The 13,955-nt window shown below is 30.8% G+C and overlaps 2 protein-coding genes across 2 annotated transcripts; both read left to right on the plus strand.

Annotated features, from left to right (window-relative positions):
• Positions 1–587: 587 nt before the first annotated feature.
• On the plus strand, positions 588–1,412 carry LOC108324398 (phytochrome A-2-like). The gene has a single exon (XM_017557346.1). The coding sequence runs from the start codon at positions 588–590 to the stop codon at positions 1,410–1,412; it is 825 nt and encodes a 274-aa protein (XP_017412835.1).
• A 491-nt stretch (positions 1,413–1,903) lies between these two features.
• LOC108324210 (uncharacterized) lies at positions 1,904–4,413 on the plus strand. The gene is made up of 3 exons (XM_017557073.2): positions 1,904–2,399; positions 3,707–3,811; positions 3,901–4,413. Exons 1-3 carry the CDS (start codon positions 2,085–2,087, stop codon positions 4,210–4,212), a joined length of 732 nt encoding a protein of 243 aa, XP_017412562.1. The 5' UTR covers positions 1,904–2,084; the 3' UTR covers positions 4,213–4,413.
• Positions 4,414–13,955: the final 9,542 nt, after the last annotated feature.

Genomic DNA, 13,955 nt, shown 5'->3' on the forward strand with positions numbered 1-13,955 from the left:
GAACGAAATTTTGAAATCTAATATCTTAATCGAATTTTGAAATCCAGTATTTATCATTTTAAAATTTGGTGCTTTCTCAATAAATCTTACTTACTATGAATTTCTAAATTTGTTTCACCTATCAACCAAAATTAATTATCTAAATGTCAAATTTCAAATTTTATTCACCCCGAGTTATTTCCAAATTAATAAGCAATAAAAAAAAATAAGAATAAAATTTACTTGAAGAGAGTGTTATGTGAAGAAGAGAGTGTGGTGGGGGGGAGATATTGTGCTTTGTGGAGCGTAGGAACAAAGGAAGGAGGTAGAAGAATCGTGGGATGGAGACAGGGTGAGTGTGAAACGTTAGGATAAATGTGAGGGGTGAAGATAAGAGAGAGAAAGGATAATTATATTTTTATAGTAAAAATAAAAAGTAATAGTATTTAGAAAATTTTTGGATACAAGAAGAAAATAGTAGGATGCAAGAAGTAATCCAAATTTATACAGAGAGTTGCTCCCTCCACCACCATAATGTGCTTCCTGCACCTCCCCATCGCTCTTTTGCCCTTTTATAAATTTTTAATTTCTATTTTAACTTTCACTAAATGGATACGAACATCCGTGAATGTATATGGACATCGAATGTCCTATATCCGTTGTGCGATATGCTAATGCGAGATGCACCCCTAGGTATTGTATCACAGAGCCCTAACATAATGGATCTTGTTAAGTGCGATGATGCAACACTGTTGTATAAAAACAAGGTATGGAGATTAGGGGTAACACCAAGTGAATCCCAAATAAGAGAGATAACTTTGTGGCTCTCTGAATGTCACAAGGATCCCATAGGTTTAAGTACATATAGCTTGTCTAATACAGGCTTCCCAGGGGCTACTACTCTTGGTGATACAACTTGTGGAATGGCAGTTGTCAGAATATCTTCCAAAGATATAGTTTTCTGGTTCCGATCTCACACAACCACAGAAATTCGATGGGGTGGTGCAAAGCATGAACCTGGTGAAAGGGATGATGGTAGCAGGATGCATCCAATATCTTCATTTAAGGCTTTCCTTGAAGTTGTGAAGACAAGAAGTTTGCCCTGGAAGGATTATGAAATGGACATCATTCATTCATTGCAACTAATACTGAGAAATGCATTCAAAGACAACGAGAGTATGGAGATAAGCACATATGCTATCAATACAAGATTAAGTGATTTGAAAATCGAAGGGATGCAAGAACGGGAAGTAGTGACTAGTGAGATGGTAAGGTTTATTGAAACAGCAACAGTACCAAACAGATGTCCCAAAAGAAGGAAGGAATTCGAAACAGAAATGGAGAATGGTAGGAGGAAGAAACAGACACGGAGACAAACAGAGAACGTGAGAGTAGGGGGTGGGACTGCGAGTGAAAATGAGAAGGAGGTGTAGGATAATTAGGGTTTTGACAAAAAATAAAAAAAGATAAATGTTAAAAGTAAAAAGGATAATTTTAGAATTTAAAACAAATTGGAGAAGTACAAGGAGAACTCTGTGGTGGTGAAGGGAGCAGCTCTCATTCTCATTTATATATATCTCGGTCATGAGTCCAATAGCAACGTGGGTCAAGCCGAAGTTTTACTCTATTAATTAGTTTCTAAAATTTTACCCAGCATAATTAAATTTTATCCTTAAATTCTGTAATTCAATCTGATAATTTTCACACGAATAATTGATTACTTAATCATTTTAAAAGAACTTGTGGTCACGAATATATTTTTTTCTTAAAATGGAAAAATTACTAAATTTTGAAACCCGGATGATCAAATATATAATTTTTTTTGAAAGAAATCAAAATTACACTATGAATAAAAAAAAAGTATATCCAGACCTAATTATTATTATTTAAAAACGCTTGTAGCATTTTCAGAAGTCTTTTGACACAAAAGAAGCCGTTTGATAGAAATGTAGTTGTTTAATAGAAACGAAGTCGTTTAACCTAAAAACGACATTAGTTCTTCAACCGGATGAACGACTGAAGTTAACGCGAGAAAACCGAAATTCGCACTCTGCCGCACGCAGCGACTCCCTGTGGTTTGGGGAAAACTTCTAGAATATTCTTCCATGGAGGTTATCAGAGGACTAGCGCCGGCAATCGTGGTGGCGGTGCTCCTGGCGGCGTTGACGGCGGAAGCCGGCGACAACAACCAAGTATTCTCTCCCTGCTCCGATACTCGTGTGCAGAGATCCGACGGATTCTCGTTCGGAATCGTGTTCGCGCCGAAGGACAAGTTCTTTTTGAACAACAATAACAGCGTTCAGCTGTCACCGTGTGATACGAGACTCTCTCTCTCCAATTCGAATTATCAGATCTCTGTGTTCAGACCCAAGGTCGACGAAATCTCGCTCCTGACGGTTAACTCCTCATCATTCACCGCGGTTCGTTCTCAGTTTCTCTATTTGTTTTCTCAATTTTGATATTAGAGATTGGTATAGTTTCCTTTGGGGATCGAAGTAACCGAAGTCAATTTCTTTTGTTAATTCATAATTTGGTTAATTAGTGTGTTTTTTTTAATTCTCTTTTGCTACTCCAAAATCTAGCATTGAACTACGATCATTTATGCCAGTTGACTAGAAAGTATTCACGAAACCCTAATTTCATAATCCTTGGTTCATGTGAATAGGAATCTCTTTTTTTTGTGAGATGTTTTGTTTATGCTAAATTCAAGCTATGCTTGTTTGAGTAACTGGAAATTGTGGAGTTGGGGGATTTGGAAGGAAGCTTATTTCTCCTTTCTTCGTTACAACATAACAATATGGACGGTTTAAAGTGGAGTGCAACTCAGAATGCAATTTTTTTTTTCTAGTTAAGCATCCTTTCGTATGAAAGTGAGTTGAAATTATTTTTTAGTGAAACCTGATTGAAACCTCTGTCTCGTTCCAATTTCAATTCTCTTATTATTTTCTACTTTCGCATTTTCAACTTACATAAACATTGCCTCAGTTTTATAGCAAAATTCAAATTTGTTTGGCCCCCTAATTGAGTCTGATTTGTTCCTGTTTTTGTCAAAAATGGATGGGGCTACTAGTTTGAGCAAGGTCACTGATCAGTCCAAATTGATTGACAATTTGACCAAACTGATGGTTTAGTCATTCGAGCTTATTGATTCAGGCTTAGACTTTAGAGTGGCCAAAATGCATGATACTTTTTTAAAAACACTTGATCATTCAAGTAATAATCTATTAAACACCAAATCGACTCTAACACAAAATTGAACATGATACTGACACACATACGGGACATGTCTTATGTCCAAAGTATAAGATGTGGTGTACTTGTAAAGATACTTCAACATTCAAGACACCAATAATAATTCACTCAAGTAACTAGATGTAGTAGATGTATATCTTTCACGATTTTGGTAGCATTTATAATTGTTAACTCAAGGCTAGAATCCTTATAGCTGAGGGTCAAAGGTCCCTTATGGACAATTATAGGCTACCACGGCGTGTATGTGCAATAAACTAGTGTCCCTGTTTTGACTATAGTCAAAATATCCTGGAGTTGTTTGGGCTTCATACAGATATGTCATATTGGTTGGGCTTAAGCGAATGGAAGGCCAGTTTATAACAGTTCCTAACGCATGATTTGATTTGATTATCAGTGTGGTTAACTTTCGTATTTTTGTCTCTGTTGATTAATTTATTTTTTATTGTTTTGTGTCTGTTAACTGTTTCTTGTGCAGGACACGTATGGCTATATGGTTGCATTTGCTGGAAGGAGATATGCAGCAAGGTCTCCCCCTGCTTTTGTCGCAAACAGCACATATACCGTTACCAGTTTTACTCTTGTAAGGAGTGGTTTATCTTTTGAAAGTAGTGTTTTGATATTTGTGGTCATAATCATAATCCATACCACCAACTGAACCTGGCTTTGTAGGTCCTTGAGTTTAAGAAGGGGAGACTGCAAAATTTATACTGGAAAAGAGATGGGTGTGCTAAATGCTCGAGTAATTCGAAAGCTGTGTGTCTCAACAATCAGGATTGTGCACTACAAACGTCCAGTTGCAAGAGCCATGGAGGAACTGTGGATTGCAGCATAGGTATACAGCTGGCATTCTCTGGCACAGATAAGCACCTTGCAGTTCTCAATTCTTGGTATGAAGTGAAAAACCTTCGCCAATATTCACTGTATGGCCTTTATTCAAATCTTAGAGATTCCCTCACTAGCCAGTATGATAAATTTTTCTAATTCCCTTTAGTTATTTTTTTTTTTAATTTTGTTTTGTATCATTCTGTTGTGATTTGCTCTTGTTATTACGTTATCCACATCCCAACCCTTCTCTTATCAATATATTTGTGAGAACCCAGAATGATGGCTTGTATATTGTATACCAAAGTTATGTTTTATGTTGGAAGGAGTACAAAACATATGAATTTGTTATTGACTGAAGTGAACTGTGTTGGACTAGGAGATTCCAAATAGTGTGAATGAAGAATGTAGTTTGTCCAAACTTCGACCAAACTAGCATGCAAAGTCCTTCTAGTTCCACATGAATTATTGAGCGATGCATGTTTTTGCATCTAATATTGGAGAGGGGAGGACTGAATTAGGAAACAAAGTAACACTATTTTTTTTGTTGAGAAATTAACATGTATCAATCATCATATATTATTCAGCTGAAATTTAAATAATGATTAGTGTGTGAGATGTGATAAACTGATACATGTCCATTATTTAGCAAGTGGACAGTTACCATATATTATTCCGAGGTGCAGTTAGCTATTGCCTATTGCCATGGATGACGAATTATTTAAAGGGTCTTCTATTTGAGTGCCTTAAAAGTGCTCGAAGTGCTCTCATGGTAAACAAATTGAATCTTAAGTATTGTTCTGATATAAATATGTACTGTTCATGTCATTTAAAACCATTTAAATATTACAACAAAATCCTCGTATTAAAAATACAACTAATAAAAATATTGTTTATTTTTTTACCTCAATTTTTTTTTCTCTAAATCTTATTTTGTCTCTATATATTGTCCATGGATATTTTTTAAAGTATTTGTCGATATTTTAAAAAAATACATATCTGATAAATATAACGGGAGGATAATAAATGATATTTTTTTTGCGAATGGATAAGTATTATTTATGTTCGACCTTACTGTCATTATATCTAAATCATTATAATTAAAATCCTTACATGTGGTCATCCATGATCTAAATCATTATAATTAAAATTTTCGTTTGTTCATAACTGTATTATTTTAAATATTAAGTTTAGATTAAAGTTTTAATATTGGACTTGTATTTCTAAAACTTTACTATCATAATTTACAAGATATATATTTGTGCTCAATTTTTGTTGTAGTTTTTATTTTATGCCTTTCTAAAGTATTTTTCTAAAACAATATATAATTGTTAGTAATGTATCATATTTTATTTATTGTTTGATGAAAATTATTTAAACTGTGTTTAGAAAAGAAAAATTGCATTATTTCTCCGTTCATTCCTCTAGAAATTAAAGGATGAATATTGCATTTGTTAAAACCATGAAGTCTTGATCTGTTATAGGTTTTCTTAAAGATTTGGAATGAAATGGTTTTGTTCTGACATACCAGTTTAAAGTGTCTTTAGGTATCTTACCTCTAAAAAACTAATAAACTTATTATATTATTAATTTAAATAAACTTATTAATGATTTTAATTTTCTTATATTATATTATATTATATTATATTATATTATATTATATATATATATATATATATATATATATATATATATATATATATATATATATATATATATATTTGTGTATATATTAAAGGTTTTACATGTCTTTATCCTTTCAGTCAGTTTAGTTTTTATCTTTTAAAATATTTAATTTAATCCTTTATATTTTTAAAAAATAAAACCCGTATTGACTATTAAATTTAGATTTAAATTCTTTTATCAATTTAGACCTATTACTTTAACAATTTAACCGTATTGACTATACCAAAACAAATTTTTTAGAAAAATATATTCACTATATATGCAAGCTGTTTTCAATCATCACTGTAACTAAAACAAATTAAAATTCATATTTCTTTTTTGTCCTCCATCCACCAGAGCCCACTCCGACTTTGCTTACCCCACCCTTTTTCTTCCTCTTCACCACTTCTCAAAATTTTGATTTATTTTGCTTAAAAGCTAAATGGAAAATTTAAAAAGATAAACCATATGTTAGATATATTATATATATTATTATTGAATATCTTATATATTTTATCTTTATATATTTTATTTTTATATTTTATTTTTAGTTTGTTTGTTATTTTTTATTTGTATTTTAAACTTAACCTATATTTTTTATTATAAATAGAGTATCTTATATGTATATTCAATATAAGGGAGATTAATTACATACATAGCTTTTACTATATTCAACATAGTATACACCAACGACACCCAACGTCTTTAAGGTGTTTGTTATGATCTTTTTAATGTTGTTGCTTCTCGATATAAAGACTCTATAACTGATTATATGGATAAAATTCATGCTCTTTTTCATGAATTTAATGAATTATTGTCTCCTACTTCTCCTGCCCAAGAAATAGAGCAACGATCAAAGTTTTTCATGATATTGACATTGTACGGCCTTGCTAATGAATATTCTCATACCTATGATTAGGTTTTGGGTTCACATGTTGTACCCACTTTGAGTTCTACTTGTTCCATTCTTTTACATGTGTCTAGTAAACCCATCAAGGATACACCTATTTCCTTTACATTGGCATCTCAACATCATGATTGCAATCACTCTCGTAAGTAGGGAAAATGACGTCCCAAGCCGGAAAAAGGATGTCCCAAGTGTGACCATTGTGGCAGACCAGGCCACAAGATTGACAAGTGTTATGCATTACATGGTAATCCTCCTAGATATGATACTATTGTTCAGATTGCTCCTCCCTCGTAATTATCTACAAGAAATCCTCCTTCATTCGATATTACCGACGACTCTGTTATTTTCAGTAAATTTTTCAAATGGTACAAGGATCAACAATCTTCTAGTTCCACTACATCTGTAGCACACATAGGTACATCTTTTGTTGGTCTGACTACATCTTCTTCTCTTGGATCTTGGGTTCTTGAAGAGCCACATATCACATCACTAGTAACAAATATTTGTTTTTTCTTTGTTTTATCTGAATTCTTTACCTTCTGTTACAATGGTTGATGGATTTAGAGTTTTAGCTCATGGTATTAAGGCTGTTAACATTTTTTTATTTTTATCCATTGATAATGTTCTTTATGCCCTTGGGTTTTCTTTTAACTTATTATCCATCAATCGTCTAATTCGTTCTCTTGATTGTAGTATTTCTTTTAACAAAGATTTTGTTAGTTTACAGGACCAAAGTTTGAGACAGGTGATTAACACCATATGTGAGTCTCATGGTCTTTATCATCTTCACCCTTCTACACATGTTAGCGTAGTTATTAAGTCTCTATCTTTTTCATGCTCAATTAGGTCATCTAGTATTGCCAAATTGCAACACTATATTCCTAGCTTATCCAAGTTGTCCAATCTGGTTTGTGAGTCGTGTCAATTAGGAAAACATATTCATATAGTTCCTTTTCTTGTAGTGTCTCACAACATGCTTCGTCTCTTTTTGCTTTAGTAAATTCTTACATTTGGGGACCTAGTTGCGTTAAGTCTAATTTAGGTTTTCAATATTTTGTTACTTTTATGGATGATTATTCTAGATGTACTTCACTATTTTTAATGAAAAATCATTCTGATTTATTGTATATTTTTCAAACCTTTTATAATGAAATGAAAATTCAGTTTGTTGTTTCTATTCAAACTTTGCGTATTGATAATGACCGTGAATTTCTTTTCCATTCTTTTAAACAATTTATGGCTTCTCAGTATATTTTCCATCAAACTTCATGTGCTTATACACATCGACAAATGGGGTGGCTAAACACAAAAATAGACATCTTATTGAAACAACTCGAACTCTTTAAATTTATGGTAATATTTCTCAATATTTGTATGGTTATTCTATTCTTAATGCATGTTATCTCATTAGTCATATGCCTTCTTCTATTTTAGATAATAAAATACCTCATTCTATTTTATTTCCTCATGAACTCATTCACCCTTTACCTCTAAAAGTTTTTGGGTCTACACATATGTGTTTTTTTATGCTTTACTAGATAAAAAAGATACAAGTGTTTTTCTCTTTCTCTTAACCACTATTTTAATTTTGTAGATGTCACCTTTAATGATGAGTCTTCCTTTTATTTTAACTATCATTCTTCTTGTGATATGTCTCTTTCTAACATTGTAGTCAATATTCCTGTTATTTGTATTAATCAAATTGTGCCTAGTTCACCAGGTGTTTCTCAACAACCACCAAGTGACTCAATTCAAGTGGCAACTATTTTATAAAGAACAAAATAAATTTGTTATTAAAAAATCTATTCTTTTATTAAGACCATTAAAGAAAATATACATTTATCTATAAACAATCTTATTTGACCTTTTTCACATACATTGTTTAATAATTAATAAAGGTAAGGAAATATATGATTTTAATATACAGTAACAAATTTAAAATAATAATATTGAGAAAAAAATATTATTTATACAAATTCATGAGGTCTAAAAGACCATTCAATGACCTAAAGTTAGATATTTTCAACGAAATAAGCTTTTATAAAAAGCTAGATCTGACTTACTAGAAGAACTAGGTTGACCGTTTGATGTATATCCTGTTATATAAATCTTAAGTAAGTTTCTAAATAGGTTTTTATGTTAGCCTTGCTGAAAGAGCTTATATTTGACACCTTATATTTAAAAAATGAGATATAACTAAGGTGTTTTAAAACCTAACTTTTCATTTGAGATATTTGACACCTTATATTTAAGAAATGAGATATTTGACACCTTATATATATATATAATTGCCAACAATTCATACAATCAACACCTTCACTAAATTATGCTTAATTTGACTATGTGAATTAATGAATTTATGTTCATTTTTTTGTTTGAAAAATGAATTCAATTTACTAACTAATTAATTACACTATTTCATTTTAAAATTATTATAGAATTTAATAATTTTCAGATGATGAAAATTTAATATTGGTTAACAATATAAAATAATTTTATATAATGAATATATTCTATTAAATTCTTTCAAAATAAATACAGTTAAAATTTAGGGTGAGATGAGTTTTCCATACCAACACATGCATGGATCCAAGGTCCTCCAATTAGCAAGCTACATTTTGTATCATAAAAATTATGGCTAAAGATTACTTTCTGTACTTCTTTAAAAGGAACCATATATAAATGAATATTGTTCACATAAACTTTTGACAAACACTTTTAATAAAGCGAAGTAAATTTTCTTATAAACTAAAATTAGTTTATAAATACAAATTATTTTATTTATAAATATTTCAGAGAAAATATTTCACTATAAGAAATCTTCTCTCATTATTTTTTAAGTTCAAATTCTCTTATCAGTTCTTTTTATTGCACACTATAAAAGAGCCACTAGTTTAATTAATCTCACGAAGTGTATTTAAATAACTTCTCTGAGACAAACGAAATCATCTACTTATATCTCATCATGTAGCTTGCATAACCCACAAAATATAAATTAGTACTAAATAATTATTTCTACTGTCATGTAATATCAATTATTATAATTATTATATGTGGAGGATCAACAGAATGACGTACCTCTCTACTCAACTTTTTTTTTATTATTGGTGAATAAATTAAGGAGGTCATTATAAAAGGTGTAGATTCCAAGACAGAAGAATCTTCACATTTTAAAAACTACAAGAAGATTCTAAAAGAATTCTTTTACACAATTTAACAACCAAATCATATGAATCACCCCCAGTAGGTCAAATGAAAAAGATTTAGAATATTAATCCACTAGTAATGTTTGTCATTTACTTTAAATATACAATGTAAAAAGAATGAAGTAGAATGGATGAACATTATCGTAAAAAATCAAAATTTCGAGAATGTTTCTCTATATATTTACCTTTCACATATTAGATTTATTTGTAAGGAAGAATACATTATAAAAATCTAAAACAACTGTTACAAGAAAAGTTTAAGGAAGTTGTGAGAACTTGTGGATTATGGACTATACAAGAAATGTTTCAATTATGTGTTAGCTTGAGAAAATAAATCTACAAGGGCTTAAAAAATAAAACCAAAAGATTAGGCTATTTGAAGTTCATGTGGATTGTGGATTGTGAACTACAAAAAGAATATTTCAATCAAAGAAATAATTTTGGGAAACATAGCATGCAATTAGCAAGAATGTGCTTAAATCTTTGGTATACCAAAATAGCATAAAATATATAATTTCTTAACATATTTATATCTAAATGAAAAGGCAGACTGAACTTATTGTCTTATTTATTTATTTTATTAAGTATTAGAAGGGTGGTTATGAATATTGTAGTAGAACATTCTTTGTTTCATATTGACAATATGAGAGGTAATTTGTTTTTATGTGGTCAAATCTAGTCTCTGCAATCTATCATTGTCAGCCACTATAGGCCACCATGCATTACTAACGACGAGCATCGACAAACTACAGGGACTATATTGTTATTAATAAGGGATGATGGCTTACAGTGGCTGACAATGATAGATTACAAGGACTACATTGGACCACATAAAAACAAACTCCCCGTCACGATGAATGACGAAAATGATTGCGTTCAGATGACAAACAGTGAAGGTGGAAGATTGAGCTTTTCAAAAGAATGGTCTCTTTTATTCATCAAAGCGCCTAGAAATAGACTCCCCTTCACGGGGAATGACAGTAGACCACGACAACTGATAGTGGACAACAATGAAAATGACATTGTAGAGAGCTATAGAATTCTTATTGTAACACCTCTAATAGAGTGTCACGTGTAAAAAAATAATAAAGTGCAAATTGTATAAAATCGTTCTTGTCAAATATATATATATATATATATTTATTTATTTAAAAATTATCATCGCAGAAGTAAAACCATAAACGTATCAAATGTGCATACATCATAACAAAACAAATCTTACTTGTCCTTTAAAACACCAAAATCAAACATACGTAAAAAAAACAATATAAAAATCCAAACAAATATTATTCCTCATCTCTCGTCAAGTTACTCCAGTCCAACCTCATTGGCAACACAATATACTCTCCTACAAGTACGATCATCGTAGGTGGAACCACAATCAAAACATGCAAGGGTGAGTAACTAGGAAATATAACAGCATACGATTCAATATAATATCATCAAACACAAAGTATATCCGTCATCAAATCATATTACATGACAATAATAAACTCATAACCGAGATCATTCACACAAACATATGTCGTTTCCTTGAACTTGTTGTACAAACCTGTTTCGTAAAACATGACAATTCGAGTCGTCTTCCATCGCAACTTAAGACCTATCTCTCCAACTTCTCAAGGACTATCGAGTTAAAATATCGACCAAATATCTCTACCATTTTGTTCCAATATCCCACTTTAAACTAACCTCATGTCTCATTTCTTAACTTCACCAGAATAACCAATTTTGTCTTTTTCGAAAGAGAAAGGAAGCAAAAAGACCACAAAAAGCTAAGGTTTTTTCTTTTCTCTAACAATCACCTTTCTACTAATAGAAAAAGGAGCTAGGGAATATTATTTTGGGCTATGGGGGTTTAAACTCAAAACCATACAACAACCCCCCTTCACACAAGTACACATAACCACTAGACCAAGGTCCCTTTCAATGATAATGTATTGCAAAAAACACTACTTAAGTCTTATTTAATGTATTTTTGAAATTTTAAATAAAAATCAATATTAATAAATTTTTATCCACTTTTTTAACATTTCCTTCACACAAATACTTATCATAATTAAGTATTTAGTATACAACAAAATATAATAATAAAATAAAAAAGTATTTTTATTTTATACGGGTCTTACACTTATGGTTATCCTTGACTGCATGTGGGTAACCTAGCTAAAACGATCAAAATCATTTGGTCGCCGGTTGAAATTGGAACTCTGACGGTGGCAGCAGTAGATGGCAGCACTGCCACCATCACCTGCGGTAGGTGTAGTGGCAGAGGCGAGAAAGTCCCTTTTATATTGGTATACTCCCCCTCCAGCGGAAGCATTTCCAACCACGAGTACCCTTTTGTACCATCATTCATCTTAATGGAACACACTTACCTGAAACTTTTGTCAATAAGACTTTCGATACAGGAACCATTGTACTCATCTAAGCTGTTTACCAAGACTAACCCAACTTTGATATCATGTTCAAAAGTGAATTTTATGTTTAACTCAACCCCACAAAATATCGGTTTGTAAGATGAGCTTTGAATCCAATTATATACTCTAAAATAATCTCATGTCTAGTCAATGTGAGACTTCCAACACACTCCCTTCATGCCGAGGTATATAGATAGGAGTGAAGGGGTGTGTTGAAAGTCCCACATAAACTACAGATAATGCCAATTTAAAGTATCCATGTGGGTGCATACCTCACCTTACAAGTCAACTTTGTGAGATTGAATTAGACTTAAATTCACTTCTTAACATAATACTAAAGCCAATTTAAAACATATCCTAACCAGATTTTGTGAAATTAAGTTAGGCTTAAAATCCACCGTTTAACACTTCTTATCTATGTTTCTTTTATTTTCTATCTTTTCTTCTCTTTTAAAATTAGGTTTTTGTATGGGTTAAAATATTCTAAATATTTCAATTATATATTATATTCTTTCTTGTTAATAAAAAAACAAAATTGATTATATATCTCTAAAGTTATGTTAGATCATATTTAAAGATATTTAATCTAAAAAAATACCACAAGTCTTAACTATTATAAAAAAAAAATTGTGTTACATATGTCATTCTAAAGTACAACATAAAGGACAATGTTGACTATTCTCATACACTACAATTAATTATGGAAATTATGAAATATTTTAAAAAATAATAATAAACTAGTCAAGGAGTTGAAAGAACCCAATCAACTCCACAAGAATTATAAAAGGAGAAAGAGAAGTCAAGATAACACATGAATGCCTCCTGAAAATAGTGATGCACATACAACTTAAAGCCAAAATATAGAAAGAGCTACAATAAGCCCTTAAAGGTGTAAATCACCACCTATATGAGGACAAAACTTGAGCCCTCAATAACATATCTACACCCGGATACTGTCAAGGTTTGTGAAAAAAGAGGATAACATTCAACTATTAATATTTTTTTTAAGAACAAGTAGCATATATTTTGTTTCATAATAAAGATTTTAAATATGATAACAAGTATCATGTATTGGGTTTTTATAAACATATTGAATATTTAATATATGATATAAATGAAAAATAATATAGACGTATACTTTGTAAATAGATTAGAATATCTAAATATTCTAATATAATTATGTAATTGTTTGATGATAAAAAAAATACGTCCCTATTATTTTTTTCCAGCATAAAATTAGATGATACGTTGTGAGTTCTAAATTTCAGGAACATACTCTACTCTACATAGAACTAATTATAAATCTGCATGCATCCCATATACCTGAAATGATAATTTTCTTTATTATCATATGATCAAATTAAAAGGTAGAAAATGACTTATCATCCTTTGATTGATTATAAATCCCCAAAGGGATATTAAATTGGAATGTAATGACAAGTCTAAACCAAAAAAAGTGCATATAGGCTGTTTAAATTGAGTTGGTTGACACCTCGGTAAGTACAAATGATCATGAATCTGGATAAATGTCACTTGGTGTAAAAGGCAGACAAATAAACATTAGTCTGTAAAAGTATTCTATGATAAAAAATAAACAAATAAAATAGGCTTATTGAATGCATAAATTTTTTAAGTAATATATATTTTCACCAGAGATCCAATAATAAGTCCTGAAAATAACTTTTGCAGGAATCAAAGTAC

This window comes from Vigna angularis, chromosome 3 (assembly GCF_016808095.1).
Source record: "Vigna angularis cultivar LongXiaoDou No.4 chromosome 3, ASM1680809v1, whole genome shotgun sequence".
NCBI lineage: Eukaryota > Viridiplantae > Streptophyta > Magnoliopsida > Fabales > Fabaceae > Vigna > Vigna angularis.